The sequence below is a fragment of the Anomalospiza imberbis genome, chromosome 13 (genome assembly GCF_031753505.1).
Source record: "Anomalospiza imberbis isolate Cuckoo-Finch-1a 21T00152 chromosome 13, ASM3175350v1, whole genome shotgun sequence".
NCBI lineage: Eukaryota > Metazoa > Chordata > Aves > Passeriformes > Viduidae > Anomalospiza > Anomalospiza imberbis.
The window spans coordinates 10,841,677-10,864,528 of NC_089693.1; the positions used below are offsets into that span (position 1 = coordinate 10,841,677).

Sequence of the window (22,852 nt, forward strand, 5' to 3'; positions counted from 1 at the left end):
ACAGACACATACTGTTTTCTTGGGGACAAGCTGGGTCTTTGTCAGCTGTGACCGTGCTGTTTACTCGGGCCTGTGTGGGACAAGCAGTGTATGCAGGTGTCAGAACTGCCTCTGAGGAAACTGTCGTGTTCTGACAAATCCCATTTGGTGTCAAAACTTCCTACTTCCAGCAAAATCAAGGGACTAGAGGGTTCAGGTTCAGGAGCTTGTTTGCAGTCCTGAGCAGCCAAGACTGGGCAGACTCTGGACAGGGGGCAGAGAACACTTCCCAGCAGGTCCTTGAGCAGCTCTAGGGCTTTTTTACCTAATTATAAGGATAGTTTGTACAAACATTTGGGAATCTCTTCTGCAGAGGTACATTAACTTTGGGGTACTGTTTAAAATGCATGCAACCACAGTAAAGTTTGCTCTATGCGTTCTCTTTTCCTTAAGGAGCATCCTGTGGCAGCTGCCTTTCCAAGACACTGTGTTGTAATCCTAGTGAAGCTGGTGATTCTAACTCCTGTCTTTGCACCTCTCTCATTTGCTGGCTCCTGGAGTTTTGGCTGGAGATGTTTTTAACTCTCTGCATGGTGCTTCTGCTCTTTGTTAAGCAGTCACTGACTTTCATCCCAAATTGAGCTGCTTCCACTGGTGCTGAAATGGCTGTGCCTGTAATGTGGAAAGTGCTTAGGAAGGAAAGGTCCTACATCCAGTGGTGATAAGAATAAATTTGTATTAGTACCTTTCATTTGCTCAAAGGCAAATGATGATTACGAAATCTAGACTTTCTTTAAAACACTGAGTAAAATCAACTTGGCCTTAGAGTTGATTAACTTGCTCTTTAACTTCTTTATATTTTACCACAGTTAATCACATTTATGTGAGTTATCTGTCTATGCTATTTGCATGTGAGAGCTTCATGTGCAATTTCACTTCCTGTTACCTGGACAATGTCCTGTAAATTCCATAAAAGTAATTATATTCTCATTACAGAGTGCAGACTGCTCTTCTCAGAGAAGGGAATATGAACTATTAATGTGGAAAAAGTGCTGGATGCGAGTTTCCTTTGGTAATCACCATTTGCAGAACCTTAAGGGCTATGCCATAAGCTTAACACCTTTCCATCAAGTACATTTTTTTTCATGCTGCCCACAGTATAACAAACCAGTTGTGCTGAAAATTTCCCACCTTCCTGCTGTATATGCATATTCAGCATCAAGTCTAATTCTTTAAACAAGTGAGACAAATAAAATCATATTTACACTAGTTTTTCTTCTTCAATCCTATTGACTTTTCCTCCAGTGAAGATCCTTAACTTACAATTCTTCCACTTCTTCCTGATAGTTAGAATGTAAGGAATTAGGATTGTTAGACCTGGAAGAACATAGAAAATTGGAAAGAATATCAAATTAGTGCATTGTATGGTAAAAATTCCATCTTTCACTTCAGCAGTATTGGATGTAAGTTAATTTGAAAACATTTAAGCCTGACATAAAGTTGTTCATGTAAGCTTAATAAAAACCAGTTTTATGCAACTTCCCAACTCTGTTTTTGTATTTGGTAAAATAAAGCTCTCTCCCCCTGTGATTCTTACTCAAATTCCTTACCTCCATCATCGAACAGCCACCAAATGTCAATTGTACCTTTTCCTTGCTTCTTTTTAAATTGAGTGCTGGCTTCTAGCAGCCTCTGATTGAACTCACCCACGTGCATTGACTGCATGGTGTTAATGGTGCTCTCTGTAATGAGAAAGAAAAAAATGTGGAAGGATGTCTGATAAGTGAGGCAATAAGTAGCTTTAGGGAGACAAATGGAAGGAAAGCTTCAGGAAAATAAATTGTTTCTGACATAATTTCTACCCTTTAAATCTGAAAAAGAAGGTACAGATTAGATGCTTTGGTCTTCTAATTTTCTCATACACACAAACCAAAGCTTGTGTAACATATTGTCACTAGACTATAACATTCTGAAAAAGGTTACCTGATTATTTGTTCTGTCTCTTTTTAGTTAATGTAAAATTCACTGGGGGCTTAAAAAGCAACTGGGAAATATCTGATAGATTTTAGAAGTAAATGTGTCATTTTGCATCATTTACAAGCTCAGCTGTCTTGTAAAATACAGAGCTCCCTGAAAGGTGCATTCAGAGTGGATGAAATGAGCTGATGGGGTGCAGGGGTGGCATAGGTGAAGCTGCAGGTTAGAAAACACAAGCACATGTGGCTGTTTCCCTATGCTGACATGGTCACTGATAATTGGAAATAAATTTTGGTTCTTGCTGTTTGCTTGGCTGGCTGTAAAAGATACAGTCTTGGCTCTGTACTAACAATACCTTCTCTCATTCCACCTTTTGAAGCCTCTGGCTTTATTACTGCTTCTCTTTCAATGATTTCAAAGGGATGGTGTCAGAGCAGTATTCTAAGTGGAAAAAACAGGCTTCTTTAGAGGCTTCACTCTGATCTGCTAGGTTCTGAAAATGCTTTGTTTGGTTTTCCTGTGTTTCTGGAGTGTGTACAGGGTAGTTTCAAAGAAGCTATTGGCTTTCCTCTACGGGTCTAGCATCTCTGCTGGGAGATGGAACAACTCTAGGGAGTATGAACATAAAAACAAAACAGAGAGATGGGGTCATTTATTAGGGGCTATTTATTAACATCATCTATCTAATACAGAGAGCCAAAATGTTTAATATGTATTTACTTTATGCATTTCTCAACTAAATCAAAAAGGGAAGTTGAAACAGGGGTACACAGTCTTGGTGGACTTTTCATAAATACATGTTCTACTGAAACAAAATCAACTGAAGAATAATGGCATTTTATGTTCCCAGTCTGTAGATCTTCCTGGCACCTGCAGGAGTTGCATGCACAGCCAGATGCAATTGTCTCTGCAGGTAAAAACTCTCAAAATACATGTCTGTGTACAAGCATGGCTTCAGGTGGGTCATTATCATTACAGCCTAGCAGTTGTGAAATGAGACCTTAAATTGGGTCTGTATCATTTCACTATATCTGAAATGCAATATTGACTTCATAACCTACACATTAATGTGTCAGTTATTTGACAGTCTGCTGTATATGTTCTTTCAGTACTTTTACCACCTTCACTTGTGCATTTTTATGAAATTATACTTAGACTATAGAGCAGTTGTGCTATTTTTACCTGTTTTTCAGCTGTGTACTGAGTTTGTGTGTGTGTTTAAGTAAAGTAATAATGCTTGTTCCCTGCATATTGTGCATATTGTTCCTGTTTTCTTTAGAGAGGAGGAAAAAAGGCCTCTGTTTAAAAGCTTAAAACATTTTGTTAAAAAGACAAAAACAACCCCTAAACCCCTGAACCAACTTGATCTGAATTCCTCAAACTTTAATAGCCATGTTCTGTTTTTGTCAGGTAGAAGTGAACATAAGCTGAGCTGAGAAGTTTATCTAGCAAGTGAGGGGAAATGGTTGTGCTGGAGACAGCATGTCCTGTGAGCAGAGGATGTCACTGTGCTGCGTTATGGGGCTGTGGCCACCACGGTTTGCACAGGGAGGTTCTGTTCCAGGGGCTACTGTGTGGCTCAGGAGTTTTTGGTTTGGAGCAAATTTCAGTTTGCATATTGATAAAAGTGTGAAGCATTGAAGGGTTGGGGATAAGTTGTCATTTTGGAACTTACCCTTCTTTGTTTCGTGTTTTGAAATATTCAATGTGCTGGCTTTTTTGAAGAATCCACAGATGCCCCTTTTTCCTTCTTCAAAATCATTTTCTTTAATGGTGGCTTCAAGTGCCAATCTCTCCTGCTCCAGCTTCTCTAATTCCTCTGTATATTAGAAAAAATAAGAGAACTGGTAACACATTGCTGTCTTTTAAATTAAATCCCTTACTGAGCTAATGGTGATGATGTAATTTGTGTTGTGGTACTTTGTAGACAATGTAAAGCTCCTGGTATGAAAATTTCTTTTAAAATGCTCTTTCTTTGTGAACCAGTAGGGAGAAGGAAGCTGAGTTCACCTCTGGAAGCCCTAGCTTGGGATGCCTGTTCCTACAGCACTGTGGTGTGCCAGGTGCTCTCAGATTGTCTCTTCCAAATCAAATTCATTGCTATGACATTTTATAGTTGCATGAGGTATTATTTATTGAGTTGTTTGTGGATACTTAGTTGGTTTCTTTAGCCAAGTATTTGAAAAGACATTCAGAAAGCTGTTTTTCTACACTGAGGAAGCTGAGGTATTTAGTTCTAGCCTGTGGGTCTCTTTTCTTAGAATGAAGTCTCATGGTTTGTACTTTGAGATTCTCAGAAATACATAAGGATTCTGAATATCATTCTCAATGCAGATGCATTTTTCATGTTTTTTTAAAGCATTAGTTGCAAAGATGTAAGATTTAGCTAGTCAATTCTGTAAACTTAGTAATACAGAAGAACAATTTAATCTTAGCAATATTAGACTTTTGCTGAGAAAAAGGTACCATGTGTTATTGTGGAATATATTATGATGAGACACTAATTAATATGATACAGGCATTTGCCTGCAGAAAACTTTTTTCATAAGGAGATCTTTTGTTTGAATAATACATTAACTAAATATGAGGTAAGTTCACTTAAGACATGGTGTTAAAAAAGTAGAATAAACCCTTGCTAGCTAGGTACTATTAGCTCTGTTAGCACTCTCTGTTGCCAGCAGAAAGATTATACTTTCTTTTATTTTTTTTAACCAACGACAGTCACATACTTCTGATTATTAGACATGGTGATAGCTACAAGCTAAAGTTAAAAGCAAAACTAAAATTTCAGTTTTTCTATTGAACAGAATGCTGTACCAAGTATAAGAGAACACAATGATCATTGTTTTCCACTACAATTACTCTGTATCTGCCTCAAAACATTTCTTTGTATTTGAGGCTCCCCCTTAATTCTTTGACTCCTTGTGTCATAACACTTTCATAACACTTGGAGAACATTTGCTCATTTGTAAGATCACGGAGTTGGTTTTCACTGTATTTTTACAGGTGTTCCAATGACTATATTTTGAGCACTCAGTTCCTGACTCGCATCAAGCAGAGACAGGCAGATACCTCTCAGAAATCACCAGGGGGTGAAGAAAAGGTTGATTATGTTGGAATATTTTCCGAGTCCCGGTAGTTTTGCCCCGTGGGTCTCCGAGCACATCAAGCCGCCGGTGCAGAGTGCGTGCTCATCTGCCCTTGTTGCCGAAGGAGCCGCCGGCTCCTTTCCGTCCTGCGGGGAGGCTCCTTCCCCTCGGGGGGCTCGCCGCCCTGCCTGGTCCCGCCATGGCGGCGGGCGGGCAGCAGGCGGCAGCAGAGAGCCGCGGGCCCGCCTCAGCGGGAGCGCCGGGCCCGGCCCGGCCCGGCCCGGCCCGGCTGCTCCGGGGCGAACCGGGCTGGCGGAGAGCTGTCCTGCTGGAAATCCAGGGAGTCGTTCTGCCTCTGCCCCCAGAGGCGCGTCTCCCGAAATGGTGGTGGTGCGGTGGAAGGGTTGCCCTCTCCCCCTGAGATATGCACTGCTAAGCTAAGGAAGAATGAACAAAAAGGGGGGAGAGAGACCTGGCGTTTCCTGCGGATTTCAGATTTTTGTATGGGTGGGAACTCTGTGGGACTCAGAGTTCCACAGAGATGGTACCAAAAGTGCAGCTGTCCCTGAGGTACCAGGTCGGAGGACGGCCGCAGGGTAACTGGTGGCTGTGGCACAATGGGCCCTTATTGCTTTAGTGTGTGCCTGTGCTGGAGCTGCTCTGGCAGTCGAGCTCTCTGGTGTGCAAAGCCCCTTGAGGTGTCGGGCCTGGACTCCTGTCGCTGCCAGTGATCAGCAAGGATTTCAGGCAGGATTTAAACTGCACAAGCAAGGACGAACTGTGGAAGTTCTGAGTATAGGAACTATTCTAGAAAGCAGATGGTGACTCTTTCATGAGTGTCAGAGTCCTCCTTATGCTCTGCATCTAACCAGCAGAGAGATTCAGCTGTCGAGTCACGACGTACCTTGAACCTGAAGGACCTGAGATATATCAAATCCTTGGCTAATTCTGATGATAATTACGCCGAGCTCAAAATCAAAGGCATCGCTGGAAAGAAAGAGTAAACATGATTTACACTGTGCATGTTGATGAGGAAAGCTATTTTGAAAACATCAGTTAAAGTGTTCATAGAGAGGACAAACTAGGTAAAATTGCAGAAGGAATTGTCCCAGATAGATTTGTAGTACTTACCTTCCCTCATTTAAAAAAAGGTTTGATTGGACATGGGAACAGATCAGCTATTCCTGAAATGGGTCTTTCAGACAGCACTTTTTTAGGAACTAGGTTGCTATAGGGTAATTTTTTCCTCCTTCTCTGAGGAAATAACAAAGCTGAGGTGGGTTTTGTTGCTCTGTCACTTGCTTCAGCTTTACAAGTGAATTTTGAGCAAGCATCTATGAGAAGCCTGTTCTAAAATGACTGTTTCCTAGCTAAATCCCAACCCACTGAGCTGCTGAGCCTTAGGCACACGTGAGATTTGAAGCAAAGCTCTTCCTCTGTCTCCTGGGCTTAAAAGAAGAATTCCATTACGTTCTCTTATTCCCTTAGTATGTACATTAGAGTTGTTTTTCTCTGAGCTCCTGCCCACTAAAAATGGGAAAATGCAAAACAACTGCTGACAGCAGTGCAGCTTCTTTAGCATTGTAAAGCCACATCAGATCTGATGGTGCCAGCTGTTTGCCAAGCAGTTCCTGCAAGGTATGGGAAGCCCATGAGCCTTTTTTGATGGGCAATAACTTCAGCCACAGAGCTAGGATGTGTGAGCCCAAGTTTGTACCTATGTCCTTGCATTGTTTCTACACACCAGATTCTCTATGGAAATGCTACATTCATCTAGTCTAAGAGGAGTGAAAAAAGAGGTACCGAGCTGACTTACTGTATAATGCCCACATAGTTCTCAACTTGAGTGGCAGGTGCACTTCTCCAGTCCTTCTTAAATCCGACCACCAGGGTGTTTGGCTTCATTCTACCCAAGCCTGAGGCCTGCCAATATTAAAACATGCATGCTTTACTGTAAATGAAAAGTAATGGCACAAAATAACTGGAGTAATGTTCTGGAGACACAACTAGATTACATTTCATAAATGCCCTTCATGCTCATACCCATGCAGAAAGCAGAAAGATTAGCTTTAAATCATTCCAACTATAAATTATTTTAGATGACAGAAGTGTAGTTTTGCTAAATTAGCATTCATTTGCATTTCTTCTGACATGCTCTCATTAAAATGGTTCAATAACTTGGAATCAAGAGGGAGTTCAAGAACTGTTTGTATGTTCATTCAAATATAATGTCATAAAGCTTTTATCAGCTTTGGAATACTCAGTAGATGAAATGGGTCTGTAGTCTCTTAAAACATCTCAGATACACAGAGAAGGCATAGGCTCCTAAGAATATTTTTTTTGCCTTCAATTTGGAAACTGTTGCTGTTTCATTTGCTGTGTTCTTTTCAAAAGATTATCCAAAATCAACTGAGCATACTTTGTAGATAAAATTATGGTTTATAAACAGGAAAAAGAAATGCTTTGTTGAGATATTAGTTTGCCTTCAAAACTGGTTCTGGATGCTAAAATCTTGACAAGGGAAGTCAGATCTAGATTCAGCTAACCTAGTGTTTATAGAAATCTAAATATTCAGTGTATTGGGAACCTTTAGGTGGAGACACACAAAACACCAGCTTGTAAAGTTGTTACACTTGCCAACTGTTTACTACTAGCAAACAGAAAATAGGTAAAAACTCTTGGAACCTTGGTGGGTTTTTTGAGTAGCACTGTTTGTGTTGAAATCAGCAGTTGTTGCACATGTCCTTAGGTAGCAATAATGATATGGTTATCCTTCTGTTTGCTGGAAGAGAATTATTTGGGGTCCAGTAGTTGACTTTGTCAATAGTGCTTAAGTAGTAATGGAAAGGAAGAAATCAGACTGTAGCAGTTCTCAAAAACATTAGAAAGATCTCTTACTGAGGCAATGTATAAGATGAAGTGTCTTTGTGAGGCTTTTACAGAACAAAGGGATCTTTATTAATAGCATTTCATCATGCTCAATTGTACTGTCCATTCAGCAAGTGTACAAAGAGCCCTGGTAGGACACCAGTGGGTGACTTACCCGGAGTATTTTAGTTGGCTCCCTACTGTCTCAGTTGGCACTGATGTCTTTTCAGTGTATTTTGTGCAAAGGATATGAATTTTCTCTACATTTTGCCTCAGTACCTATATGTTTAAATATTCATATATGTGAGAGAGGAAAGGAGATGGAAAACTGAAAAGAGTGTCTCTGCCTTCATTATGGCCGTTTTAAATGGACTGTTGGAAATTATCTCCTGCATTCTTAGAGTAATAGAAAAATATTGCAGACTTTTATTTAAATTACCTTCTTGCTATTTGCAGAAAATGTATATTACACATTTTCAGTTTTCATTTATTGCCAAAACATTCTCAGATACTTAACATGCTGCATAATACCAAACAATAGAATTGATTTGAAGTGTATCAAGTGTCAGCTGCATAGACATTCATATGTTGCCCTGTAGATGTTTCTCTTTTTTCATAATAGTGTCTTGTTCATTTAGGAGAGAATCAGTCTGCCTTGTCTCATAGTTCCATAGCCCAGAACTAGATCTTTATGAAATAATCTGTAATATAATTTACATGGACTCCTAGAATGCCCCTACTGTCTATAACATTACCCATATATATGTAGAGCTTCTTCACAAGGTAATAGTCATGTCTCAGATAAAAGGATGCTTTGATGTACACTCTCCTGTGTGTTCTGTAAACAAGAAGCTTACTTGAAGTAGACTTTTGACTCCATCTCTGAAGCTGTCAGCTGCCACTGCTGCATAAAAGGCTTTTCTTTTGTTCTTTGTGAGCCAGGCCTGCTTTTTTTCCATGCCACTGTTCATCTCCTTAACACACAGCTTGCGTGGTCCCTGCATGATACAGTAAAATTTTATTATGAAAGCTTTGTATTGTACATCACACAGTGATTTTGAAGGAGTTACCTAGTCTGCTGTGGAGCAAATGGAGAGAGTCAGAAAAATACCTTTCCAAAAAGGGTCCACAGAGATTCAGCCCTTTGAAAATATCTGTGCTGCAAACATTATTCACATTCTGTTTGAGAGGGCTGAGGCTGTTAATGCTACTTAAATGCAGTGATTCTGACAGAAGGAAGGAGCACTGTGGATTGTAACATCTTAAAAAACATCTAAGGTATAATAAAGCATCTCAGAGTGAATAAAGTCCCTCCCTGGCTTGACTCTGTAAAAGAGTCTCAGCAGATCTAAGTATACATGGTTAAGTTCCTGTCTACTGACATAAGAGAAAAGAGTTGATACAATGCAATTAAAGATGCAAATGCCTTTGTTGCCAGTTTTCTTTCAGTGGTCATCTGGTAATTTAATGGGAAAAAAATCCATGTGCATATCCATGTCACAAAGCATCGATTAACTTCAGAAGGATTTGATGCTGGATGTGTGAAGAGCTGGGAATAATAACTTGAACAATAAGCTTGAAGTTTCATTGTGAGTAAGGAGGGCAAAAAAACCAAGCTTTGCCCTTCTTCCCTGTCTCTTAAAGGAAAGCACCTGAATGTGATTTTGCAACTGGCTTGCACAATATGTTTCTGCTGGCCAAGGGGCCAGACCCACCCCCTCCCAGGTGCCAGCCTGCCTGTGACCTCCCCTGCTCCTCCTTTGCACCTGTGGAATGTTTGTGCAGTTGTACAAGGAGTCCAGAATTTGCAGACTGAGGACTAACCTTGAAAAAGTATTTTACATGAAGGCAGCGAATAAAAGCAGAAATAGTCCCTTTTACTAGAAGCTCAGCCTGTTCAAGCCAACATGCAGCCATAACCCAAGAGACAAGTAAACTTAAATCATCTTTATGCTCTGTTGAGATCTTTATTTTGTCCATTTCTGAGCTGTGTATCACCATGTTCCTGGAAAGTTTCTTGCTGCCTTTTGGAAGAAAAGAATGGAAGCTGTTCTCTCTGGCATGGTGTTTCAAACCTTTATGCATTGCTAACAGTATGTCAGCTTTTGAGGCAGAATGTGCTGGGCGTTACATTTATGGCTGAATAGTCTTGCTGTATTTGTTGTGGTATTTATTGGAGGCTGCTCTTCAATGTGATTGTGAATTTTATCATCTGCTTTTTACCACATTTTTGCAGTTCTTAAAGGTTCATTTTGTCATACTTTTATTACCAAGGAAATAAATTTAATTTAAGTTGCTGAAGAAATAATTAGAAAGCGCCCCCCTAAACAATTACAAAGCTTATATTAACAAAAGACTGTTTGGGGTTTTTTTTTGTATAGACAGGAATGAAATCTCAGTTCCCCATAGAAAGTACTAATATTAGAGAAACATACCTAAGAATTCAGAAAACTTGCTGAAACTTAACTTTAGGAAGCTGCATAGTCTCAGGATCTTCTTGTGATTTGTTCTATGCTTAATGAATGTAGTGGGAAATATAACAATAATTATAGTAGGGAAGAATTAGGGCCATTCATTTTTTATAGATTCATTTGATTTGGGAAGAATCACATGTGCATCTTCCATACTCTGTTTCTGCAATGTGGCAGTGTCAAATGAATTATTCCTTTACTGCTGTAGAGGAATAAATTGTCTTGGCTGGACTGACTATTTTCTAGATTCTGCAGCCCCATTTAGTGCCATGAGCTGTTTTGGTTTTTTTCCCTCTCAAAATTAAAAAGGAACTGTAATATTTAAAATACATTTTCTCCCTACACACCTATCTATTTTTCTTCTGTCCTGATGAGAGACTAGATTTTCATCCTCTAAGATACATCATTTGCTGTGTATTTATATCTAGAAATTTGCTTTGCTCCTCTCTTTAGATCTCAGAAGAGCACCTTTATCCTCAAAATTAGCATTGTAACGGTTTTGGAGGAACCACTGCAAAGAGCGCTGAATTACTTGCCAAACCCTAACTCAAACTTCAGGTTTTGTGGTTTGTGTGGTTTAGGAGTTTTCTTCTTTTCTAAGCCTAAAATATTTCCTTGTAATATTTTTTTTCCTCCAAAACATTTTTTGGTTCGCTGACTATGAACTTTAAAATGCATCTCAGTGGCTTTGTATCAGTCAATAGCTTTCGTGTCAAGAATTATGACGAAATTCATTCTCAGTGCAAATCTCTTTGTTGGTGTGCACAGCTGCCGGTCAGCACCAGTGGGAACACCGTGTGCTGGGTGAGAGTGGGATGTGTAACAGAGACCTGCAGCCCCCACGGGTGCTGGGTGTGCAGACTGGGGCGAGTTCCCTTACCGTGTACACTTCACAGCAGATACACAGCCCGTTGTTCTTTGTGAAGGCGTGGGTGATGTCCAGCAGAGCAGGCCTGACCATAGGAGCTCCTGTTAATGCTAGGCACTGGGGTCTGATGGGGAAAAAAGAGGTTGTCTATAATTGGTTGATGTACAGATTTTAGGACAAGCCATTCTACTGTTCACTAGAAATCTTACCTGAAGTTTTTAACGTGGTCTTCCACTGTTGTTAATGCCAGAGCGCTGTCTAAGGCATTAACAAAGTACAGAGCCTGAGTAGAGGAGCCCCAGTTTACCTCTGCATATAATAAAGATAAATAATATATATTAAACCACTGGCTTTGTCCTACATTCTGTTGTAAAAATGAGCAATGGTGTTCTCTATGAAGAGCAGAGTATATTCTCTTGTACTTCATAGATACAGATCTGTTGATATTTGTGCTTCCTAATAGAAGGAATTGGTTTGGCTTGTGTGATGCAGAAAACCCCATGCAAGTAAATAGTTTTATTCTTTATTTAAATGTTGTAGGGAATGTTCTTCCCCTGCTTACTATTATTTAATTAAACTATTATTTATTACATTAACTTTGTGTCCTTCTCCCGTTTAGAAAATGGACAGCCCTGAGTCATGTATGTGGTGTGGAATTTCAGGGGGAGCAAATGAAACTAGTAGGAAGGAACACTGCTAGTGCCTGTTTGCTCTATTGTTATAGGCCAAAAATTGGTCTCCAAACCCCATTTTGGCATATACTTACTTTCTTATTATTGTACAGCTGTTTGGTCAGTGCAGATCTATAAGAAATGTCTTTCTACACTTTGAGATCTACGTGAATACAGATCAAGTCCTTTTATGCCAAGATACAAAGCCAATATTAAGTGCAACTAAGTGGAGGTTTGTGTTAAGTCACCTTTTCTCAGGAATATTAGTTTTTTCTGAACACTCCAGTTGCTGGTGAATTACTGCTGAACAAAAGTCACTCTCTTAGCAGGAGACAGAGGGCTTTTGTACAGCAGCTTCAGTGAATTTAACTCAGCTTTAAGGTGCTACTTTGCATCAGGGACACTGGCAATGTTCAAGGAAAGTGTAGAAATCCTGAAATGCTTTTGACAACTGTCTGGAGATGGGTGTGCTTTCCTGCAGCTGATGATACATTTACAGGGACAGAAGCACAGACCATCCCACTGAGTGTGAGAGAGCACAGAAAGGGAGGACAGACAACAGCAAGAGAAACAATAACACAATCTCAGACCAGGTGTTGCTGTCCCAAGATAACGCCAATAAAAGTACATCTGTTGCTGGGAGCCATGCCTTTTTTTTTTTTTTTTTGGTTTTGTTTTATGTTTTCTGCTGCAGAAGTAATTCAGGTGGTTAGCACCTAAATCTGGACCTTGGTTAGTTTTGTCCTGGATATGAATAGCCAGACTGTCTGGCTTGTACAGCATACAGGTTTTTGAGGACAGCTCCTGTGATTTGCTGAGCTACTAAGTGGTTTTTTCCAGCAGTAAAGTGGGCCCATCTGTCTTGATTTACGGGGGAATTGTAGGGAGGTGCTGGAGGATGATCAATTCATAAGTAATTCAGCTTGCATTTTTGTTGTATAATGGGCAGCAGGTTTACATTTTGAGTGAGGACCCTGCATGAGTCAGCTTAAGAGCACTGCAAAATTCAGGTAAGGTTTTGTGCGTGGGTGGAAAAAAATTAGGAGTGCAACTCAACTAAAAGCCCAAATGTCATAAAGATGTGGTGGGAATACACCAATCTGCTAGAATGTTTACAGAAAACCCTGAACCACACTTGAGCTGCTTGTTAAACAGGCAGTCACCAGGCTATCAACTTAATCTGTATTATATAAAGTGGAGTTTAACGGGATGCTTCAGACCTCCCTCTAAATAAAGATAGCAGAGAAAAATAATTTCTAGTTCCGTTAGCAGAGTTAATTCCTTTAAAATCCACTCTAGCAGCACATGTACATGTAATAATAGTGGGGTTTGGCCTTACCTGGCTTCTTATATGTTACATAAATATATAGGAAGAGCTCAATGGCATAAGTGATGAGCGCTGCCCACCAGTTGATGACAAACATGACCCCACAGCACAGCAGGGCTCCAAAAAGTGACACCCACATGTTATAATATCTGAATGCAGGCCTCCAACCTGTTTAAAGAGAATTGAAGAAATTGGAAGAGCATAAAATATATTGATAAAATGGTGATCCTTTTTTTTTTTTTAATAAAATCCCATGTACAGTTTGTTTCAGGCTCTGTCTGAAGGGTTGGGAGAGATCTGTAAATTCTTAGGCACAGTATGTACAGATACTTTGAGGTGTTGGCTGATGTAGGTTTAAATTTATAGAATACTGGTCTTACAGGTATTCTTCTGCTATCTTTCCTACTGCTTTGTTCAGCCTGGCTTTAAGTAGCTATTCTGTTTATATGTATTTTTGTGAAATTCAAGTTTATTGGTTCAGGATATTTCAGAACATCAGAAGGAGATTACCTGTAACTCCAGGTAATTGATGATTGTGTACTTTTGATGCATATACACAGAACTTATTATTGGTAGCTGAACACTTGCTGAGAGGAGTGTTTATCCCAATACTGTAAGTGCACCTGTCTTAAATTTGGAAATTGCCTGGCCTTGTGGCAGAAAAAAATAATAATCTGCAACTGACTTTAAAAAGATATTATTCCTGCTGCTTTTCAGCTGCAGTACTGATTCCATCCCATGCTACCAATTAAAATGATGAGGCAAACACTGAGCCTTCATGGTTTGCAGGTCTCTGCCAGGTGTTCTACAGAGCCGAGTTTGGAGAGGGAAAAAACGCAGAAGATACAAGAGGCTGAGCAACCCTATCTTGGATCATCTTTATAATGAGGGAATGGGAAGGACCTGCTGGGAAGAAATTTTCTGTTCTGTAGCCTTGCAATTATTTTAATCTATCATTGTGAATTGGCAGAAATTAACTGGAGGAAATGAGAAAAGAAAAATGGCTGCAGTTCTGTCTGAAATGTTAAGTAGTGGCAGAGAAGAGTCAGATGTAGGCAGATGGAAGCTGTAGAGGTAATTGTCACTCAGCACCAAGGCTGCACAGAGCAGATCTGCATTTGTTCATCTGTGCAGGTAATTAGCAGAAGTGCTCATCTTTTCTGCCCTCTAAACAAATGGCACTGTGCAGATCTATAGGAAGGAAGTTGATGCAGGCATTTATGTCACTACTGCAGTTTCTTCACACTGAAAATCAAAAATGTATTCCTTGCTCCTTGAGTTGAATAATTAATTCATAAAGCAGGAAATTGTCTTTCCTGTGTGCCAAACCAGTGTTGTTCAGCTGATTGACTTTATTCCTGAAGGTGTCACCCCTTCATTCATGAGATGGTGAGAATCATTCTGCTGTGGCAATGCATGAATCTGACAGCCAGAATGTTCCTTTGCTGCAAATGTAGAGGGAGGATCTCAAGTTACCCCTGAACAGGACCTCATTGTGCTTCACAATTGTGCTTTACAATTCTGCTTCTAGGCACAGCAGAGCTGTACTGGTGCTGTTTGATGGACCTGCTCTTGCTCTGCATGTTCCCCTCCAGGCAGTATCTCTTGTAGCACTGTTACTGTGCTTAGGAATCTCCCTGTACATTTTGCTGTAGGTTTGGAGAAGGGAGTGAAGACTCCCCACTGTACCTTGCTTGCTTCATTGGCCAGAGTTGGCATAAGCTTTTACCCACATGTTTTTTAATACTGAGGGGAAAAAAATACCACCTGAGGAGATTTTTTTTTTTCCTCCAGTGGGATGCACCAAAGCTCTTCTCATCCTATACAACTGTAGGCATTGTAAGGATTTAGAGCCATTATTTTTATCTTTTGGAGATAAATAAAATGCCATCATATTCAATAAAACATCAGATCACATAACTTAGATACTTTACACATACTGCAATTTTCTCTGATATACAGTCTAAGTCTTCCAGAGATCAGACTGTAAAACCCATATTTAAATCACTGCTGAAGGCAGACTCACCTGGAGATTTTGCATATGAGGCATGGAAGCAGGAGAAATTAATCAAAGCATATGAAGCCAGGAAGAAATTGGAGATGATGGGAGCAATGGTATTCAGTTCAGCTGCAAGACACATACACAAGTCAGACAGGCACCAGTTTCCTGGACTGTTGGCTAGCTGTTTCCTAATGATGTATTAAATCTGAACATTTTCTGCATTTATCATCCAGGGAGAGTTTGGGTATTTTCCTGTCTTGCTAATTTAAGGCCACCTTGAACTACCTTCATTTATATGAATTATATCTGTTAACCCTGATTTTAATAGCATTATGTGTTGTGCAGTGTTATACTTGATACTGTGATTCAGCATACTGTCTCTTAATGATGTAGATCTGATGTAAAGTTCAGAATTTGAAATACATAATTGACAGTATGGATGCATTAAAAAAAAGAATATTTGTAGTTACCACTTAGTTGGAATCTGAATTCTCTACTAGACATCTTGTTTACTTAGAGTGAGACAGTGAATTTCAAATCTTGGAAAAATTGATAATAATCCCTGCACCACTAAATGTGGTAGCTGGGGTTTTCTTTCACCAGTGCTGGTAAACTGGGATTTGCTTTGGAGCTGACTGTGAGAAAGGCTTGGGCAGAATAGGCTTTCTAATTATATCAATTACCTCAGAGCTCTGTGCAGTATAAACTGGGAAATAATTTTCAAAGATTGTGACTTTGCCTTATCTGACAGAGTTCTAAGCACTGCTGTCTTCCAGCAGAGTGAACAGGAGTTGCAGCTACTCTGCATCTTGGAAAGTGAGGCGGTGGTGGTGGTACGTCACTGGAATCCCTGCTAGTTTCTTTTTTGCCTTCATTAGGAATAGTGGAATTCCTGCTAGGACTTGGAGTATGCTTATGTCAGAGCTTACCCCACTGGGAATTTTCCAAACCACAGCTACTGATTGTATTATAGTATCAGTTTGTATAATTTCAGAACATGACACTATAGCAGCTGTGTAAGGTTATACAAACCAATCAAAATGAAGGCCATGGCGATCACAAAAGTGAGGACATATCCCCTGATAGGCTCGTTGTTTTTTCCATATCCTTTGGCAAAGAATTCTAGCCCTTTGTAGACGTTGTCCTTGCAAAGAGCCTGATAAGAAAATCAGCACATAACTCTATTAAACAGCATTTTCTTGCACCAGAAGTCACTGTCTGTGAGTGGCAGCATGCTAGGCTTTTGCTAAACAAAAGTTAAATCTTAGTGCTTTAAGTACATCAACTGTTGTGGCATGTGAAGTTTTAAACAAGGTAATAAGGCAATGTGGTACTATGATATTGTATCATGGGAAATAGAATCACAGGCATTTAATGCTTATTCAGTGCTTTAAAAGAAAAAGGTAATTAAATAGCTAAATAGAGTCTAAACTGGGAGAAGCTGAAGTATAAGTCAGTGGCTTGATGTAATTTGTACAGCTTATCTCTCCCATGCCCTCTGCTCCCAGTCTGTCCACGTTTCTGCTGCCCAGACAGCTTCTGGACAGCCTGTTAAGAGTACACCTGACAGCACCTGAATCTTATGGACCTGAGGGCTCCTGTGTCTCCTGTGCTTACAGGGCAGCTTTTTGTAAGAAGACAGAAGTGGTCCTGAAAGTACCCTTGAAGCTATTTATGACAGGCACATGAGTATCCCCTGCTCCTGCAGCAGAGCTGAGCTCTGACCAAAGGAACACTGTCACCCTTGTATGATGATAAGACCTGTCTTTTCCTGCTGAAAAACATTCTACATATTGTTTTCCCTGCCTCTTCCTGCCAAAGTGTCAGTGTTGCTTAAATATACATTACATTTGCCATGCTGTTCAACTTTGTCTCTGAAGTATAAGGAAATGGTTACTTTAATTTTACCTGGAAAACTTTGGGTGCGCTGACAAGAGATGCTAGAGCTGATGACAGAGTAGCTGAGAAGATGCCAGCTGTGATGAGAGGACCAAAGCCAGACACCATGCTCATCACCTTTAGGAAAAAAAATGCACATAAAAAGAATAGGCTTGCATTTGGATGCACTTTTTAATGACAAACCCATTCAAGTGCTCTATGTGTCTTTGCTTTTCATGGTTCAAAATTTAATCTGCTACAAACTGTACTTTTATTTCTGGTTTAGTTAAAAGCAATGGAGGCAAAGCCAAATTTTTATTCAAAAATGCAGCTGTCTGCTGGGGCAGATGAGTACTCTGAGATTTCCTCACTGCCTTTACTAACTGATTGCTGTAAGTAACAGCCTCTACTTGATGAGTAAATAGTCAGCTTGTAGCAGACAAGAAAATGGAAATGGCAGGAAAAAGCACCAATGTATGAAATGTGGTTGGAGGTACTTTATTTTGTTTGTTTTTTTTTTCCCTTGACTATTTAATATGGCTAAAAATGAGGGAAAATGCCTGATGGTGCTGACATAACTTCAGTGCTGCAAACAGCAGTGATGGTCACTGTCAGGCCAGAAGCGCCAGGCTGGCCTCAGGAACTGCTGAAGGGAAAGGGTTGTTGAAAAGCACCAGTCAAGGAAACTAAAAGATGGATGGATGTGTTTGGTGGTGTGTGGGCAGTAATTCAGGAAACAAACTGGTGAATCCTGAAGATTTGTCAGATGTAGTCATACCGTTTTATGACAGGTGTAAATGCAAGAAGTGAAGGTTTGGCTGGCTGTAGGGACATCACTGATTTTAAGGGGTGCCCTGAGTGTATGCAGCTGAGCTGAGGTGGGAGTAAGGATGGTAAATGATCAAGGAAGGAAGGGAAAGTAGTCTATGAAAGGGACAGTGTATCCCTTTCAAGGTGGTTACCCAGCCCTGTCATTTAGCAGAGCCAGCTGGGAAGAAAGCGAGTGACTTTTAAAAGCGACAAATGACTTGTTGAAAGTGTGTGCAGGTGGGTGGTGAATTCTTCTCACTGGCCGTGAAGCACAGGGGCTGAACAGATATCTGGGACCTGTGGTTGTCAGGCTGCAGAACTGCTTTACTTTGATGCTTTAGCCTAAGCTTTATTTTGAAGAATAAAAATGGCAGACAGTCTCTGGCCTAGGAGAAAGAATCCATTATTTCCCACTTGATTTTTTGCTCTACTATTTTTGGATACTTTTTTAAAGAAGTCAGAACTCTGGTTTTTGTACTGTGACACAACCCTTTAACTGTGGCCACAGCACCCCTGAGGTAAAATCACATCCATGTGTCAAGAGCAGTGAGGTGAGTTCCTCATCTAACAGTTCCTGAGGTCTCTCTTAAGTCTGGGCTTTCAGGTTGAAGATGTTACAACATATACTGCTGCATGGTACTAGTTAAAAGAGGAGATAAAGGCCTTACCAGAGTGTTAGGAAGGATAGTCATGGGCAGTGTGAAGGTAAACATGCAATGCAGGGGATTTTTGTCTGTCATCATTCCTGTAGTTTACTTTTTTAGATAAAAGTGGTTGTCCTGTTGTAGTTGTCTGCAAATAATGGTTTTGCATGTTTGTGCTTATGTATTCCTGTATTGCTTATTATGCTAATATATGCTAACACATATTATATCACTAAAACCTGAAAATTATTCATCAGCCCATAATCACATGGCTGACTTGCACATCTGGAAAAATCATAGCCTAGGCCACAGGCAGATGATCCATTGCAGCTCATTCCAGGTACAATTGTATCATTGACGTTCCCAGTAGCATCTCTTACAACACAGGAGGCTGTGGAAAAAATGATATATTGTTATTTTCTTCCTTATGACATTGAAAGAATGTTCTTGCCACGCTTTGACTCCTAAATTGCCTGCTTTTTGTACAACTGCTGCCTTAGACTCATCCCAAAGAACAACATTTCGTGTTGGGCAGGGATTTACTTTCGTGTACAACTGAGTTTCTCATGGTGTTGTCTTTTTTTATTTGCTTATGTCCTAGGCTGACTTTGTATCCCCAATCTTCTGTTCTGTTTATGCTGAATACTAAGTTCTGCACCTTCAAGACTGGCTCCGAGAGTGAAGGGGGAGAGAAGCACAGAGTTTCTTTTTGGAAGCTGCCCTTGCTCCCCTGCATTCCTTCTCACAGACTCTGTTGTCTGCAGCATGGACAGCAGGACAGAGCTCTCCTTTGCTTTTATTTAGTTTTTAGCTAGATGAGGCGGAGAAGTTCCCAAACTGTGGCTTTTCTTTTTCTTGGAACTGTTCAAACCTGCTCTGGACTGAAAACCCAGAAAAACACCGGGAGCTTGCACCTGTGGCCCACAGGGGCCTGGGACGTGGCATTTACAGCACAGGAGGGACTGATAAGAGACTGAGTGAGCTGAGCTACACCCATGAAGTTTTATTGTTTAATATTATTCACTTTTTATGCTTGTGAATACTTTGCTTGTTAAATTAATGGGGTTTTTTCCAGTTTTCTCCAAATAAATCTTTTCCCAAACCACCTGGGAGAGGGGCCACTTAAATCTGCATTTTAGAGACCCCCTTGGAAGTTTCCTCCCAAATTTGCCCTAAACCAGGACACCAACAGAAGTGAGAAGCGTATGAAGTTGGAGTGTTGATATTAATATCTTTAGTGGCCAAAATGTAAATTTATATTGTATCTTCAAATTTGTCCAAAACATTAAGAAATCATTCCAAAATACCCATTGGCTCTTTAGGAAACTAACATGCAAATGTGGAAAAAAAGAAATAAAAAAGAATTATTGCACTAAGAAATGCAGAGCTCTAAAGCTGAAATACAGCTACTGCTTGTGAGAGCAGAGCAATGTTCTCAAATAACAACAATTTATAATGTAAAGTGAATTTATAAAAGAAAGTGAAGAATGCCTACTTCAGTTTTAATTGCAGGGTGAAATTTGATCCAAATAATGCAATGACCTGAGCTGAGGCTTGAGTCAAGTATTCTGCCTTATGCATAAAGTTCAAGAACCACAGAAGTTAAGAAGACTTGAGGGTTATCTCCCAGAAAAGGGAGTTCTCTGCAGGGCTTTCTTATGATATTGAGGTATTTGCTTATAAGTCTGTAGCTTACAACTCTTTCTTACAATACTATTAAATAGAAATGGATTTTTTTTTTTACCAGATATTTATTCTATGCTTGTAATGAGAATTTACCTGCATAATCCTCCAACACAGTTCATGGCTTCAGTACAGGCCTCCTTTTCACCCATGCCCATTTTGTTACCTCACGGCCCACTGCTGTAGAACATGTAGTTGTGTAGTTCCTTTGAGACAGGCAACTAATTTGTCTTTGACTTATAATGTACAAAATGTGTGTTACCCTCTTCCTGTGACTCTCATGAGTGTTCAGTAAGAAGACAAGCAGAAACCATGTGAAATTTCAATGTGAACCAGGAGCAAAAGATCAGCAGATTGATCAGAGGTTCCTTTGATCTTTATTATGCTCATGGATACTATATGCTGGTGGTCTTTGTCACTGAATCTTATGTAAAAATAACCATACAAGTTACCTGAAGGTCCAGCTGCCAAATGAGGACTTTTGTTTCTACTGATTGCTGCTTTTTTTAAACCACTGTTTTGACATACAGTAAAATCAAAACTACTGTCTCTCTACATAATAAATCCATGGCATGAAAAAGCAGTGAGGCTAATAATTCATTTGCATGCCAGGCTTTCAAACTTAACTATACAAGTGAAGCAGGGGTTCTGTACTTACCTGCACATATTGCAACAGCAATGTAAGCAATTGTGGTGATCAGAATGGCCAGCATTGTCCCCTGGGGTATGGCACTTTGTGGGTCCTTAAACAAAGCAGTGACACGAGAAGCACTGTGAGTTTGTGTGCTGCAGCCTGATTGCATTTGCATGCTGGGAGTTCTGCCACACTGTGGTATGAAGATACCCTAGAGAGCAGATTTTTATCACTCTGACCTGAGCCAACATTTCTGGTCCCAGCATGCAGGCACAGCAGTGCTCCTGTGATGCAGCACTCCTACCCTGCACATAGGAAGGATATTCTGCAGGAGCAGAGCTCACATTTACAGCAAAAGAAGTGTCCTGAGGTCTGTGTTTCTTGAGCTCCAAACTCTCTTTACATTGCAATTGTCTTTATTTTAATGTTTAATGATGTAGTGGGTGAATAGTTACTGACCTATCACACCCTTGTGGATGACAAGATGGGACCGTTTTTGGTTAATTGGTAAGACAGGTGTAGTCACCCTGTACAGAATCCAGTACTTCTGTGCTTTGCAACCAGTAATTGTTAGTTGGGTCTTCAAAACAACTACTTTCTTCCACTGTTTTGACTTTAGGTAATTTAATGAGGCTGTGTTATAATGCTTACGGACTGGCTCACAACAGTATCAGCTTTGATAATGCAACTGTAAGTAAGAGTCCAAAGATCTGCACTGTACATTTTAAAGGGATTTTTAATGCTAGATAATCTTACCATTTAGTCTGTTTGTTTCTGCTAGGAGGAATTTTTTATGAATTTTCTTCTTAAGTTGGTTTAGCGTGGTTTTTTTAAATCAAAGGTTTGTTGAATGCATTTGAAGTCACAGACTCTTGTTGCAGGGTAAAAGACCAAAATACAAATTTGGCGTTTATTGTGAAGCATACATGAATTGCGTAACTGTATTAGTAATTAATATAGTTTTTAAACAAGGTAAGGATTTATGGAGCTGAAAATAATTGTGGAGTTACTTCTGTTGCATATAAGAGCCTTTGCACTCAGACCACGGTGACTTTATGCCATTCTGATGTGCATGTTTTAGGTAATTATTTTTGTGGAATCTTGTGGTTATCTTAAACTCTGTAACGTTACAGAAGTTAAAGCTTCTTACAACTTAACAACTTTCATGTTTTATGTTTTTAAAGTTTAAACCCATATTTACTATGCTGTTAGCACTTTGGGGGCTAAACCCCACTGAAGTCAGTAGAAGTCACTAGGAAGCTGTCCCTATAAGTAGGCTCTGGAGTAGGACACGAGTGTGTAGTGGCTGCAGGAGCATGGACAAAGGTGTTTGCTACAAATTCTAAAGAAAGTTTGGTAAATGTTACACTTTTTAAACACTCCTTAGCTTGTGTTTTAGATTCTGGAGAGGCTGGTTAATTTAATTAGACTTGTCTAATGCATCTAAACATGCTCAATGGGGAATCTGCTGCCTGGAGGACTTGATTACAGAAGTCCACTTATTGTGAGACTGAAATGATTGCAGAGATCCAATGGGGGAACTGCTTCCCTAGGTCTGCTCAGACTGTTTCAAACAGCTGATGAAAGAAGTGCTGCTGCTTTGGGAGTCTGCCATGCAGACAGAGCACCATATATGGCAAAAGAATTATTTTTGTTTGATAAAAGGATGGAGGTTGTGTGAGGCTGGTGCAGTCTCACTGGGCAGAAGTACAATGGTTTTTGTTTTTTTAATTAAAAATGGAATGTCACTGACGCTATCAGTGGCTCGGTTTCTGCGTTTTTTCTCTGTGCTCGGCTTGAAAAGCAGTCCTCTGAAAACAAAGGATCTGAAGCATGCAGCTCAGGGTGAGGAAGGGAAAGAGAATTGGCTCTCAGGGGTGGTAGGATCTGGTGAACTTGTGACTGCTGTGCCAGTACAGAAATAGAAGACCTTTGGTTGAATCCTTTAAGG

At 40.1% G+C, this 22,852-nt stretch overlaps 1 protein-coding gene and 1 long non-coding RNA gene across 5 annotated transcripts in view; one reads left to right on the forward strand and one right to left on the reverse strand.

Annotated features, from left to right (window-relative positions):
- SLC12A1 (solute carrier family 12 member 1) overlaps positions 1 to 22,852 on the reverse strand; it is a 46,170-nt gene that overhangs the window by 7,357 nt on the left and 15,961 nt on the right. For all 4 annotated transcript variants that reach the window (XM_068203907.1, XM_068203906.1, XM_068203904.1 and 1 more), the window contains 14 exons: positions 20,926 to 21,010; positions 18,824 to 18,975; positions 17,161 to 17,268; positions 16,285 to 16,408; positions 15,277 to 15,378; positions 13,263 to 13,418; positions 11,462 to 11,561; positions 11,265 to 11,376; positions 8,771 to 8,911; positions 6,862 to 6,968; positions 5,950 to 6,032; positions 3,632 to 3,775; positions 1,590 to 1,721; positions 1,245 to 1,356 (listed from right to left, as the gene is read on the reverse strand). In XM_068203907.1, the coding sequence (XP_068060008.1) occupies positions 1,245 to 1,356; positions 1,590 to 1,721; positions 3,632 to 3,775; positions 5,950 to 6,032; positions 6,862 to 6,968; positions 8,771 to 8,911; positions 11,265 to 11,376; positions 11,462 to 11,561; positions 13,263 to 13,418; positions 15,277 to 15,378; positions 16,285 to 16,408; positions 17,161 to 17,268; positions 18,824 to 18,975; positions 20,926 to 21,010 (1,658 nt within the window). The remainder of the gene's footprint in view (positions 1 to 1,244; positions 1,357 to 1,589; positions 1,722 to 3,631; positions 3,776 to 5,949; positions 6,033 to 6,861; positions 6,969 to 8,770; positions 8,912 to 11,264; positions 11,377 to 11,461; positions 11,562 to 13,262; positions 13,419 to 15,276; positions 15,379 to 16,284; positions 16,409 to 17,160; positions 17,269 to 18,823; positions 18,976 to 20,925; positions 21,011 to 22,852) is intronic.
- Positions 1 to 22,852, forward strand: part of LOC137481928 (uncharacterized) — a 37,627-nt gene that overhangs the window by 3,440 nt on the left and 11,335 nt on the right. The gene's annotated exons all lie outside the window — the stretch shown is intronic.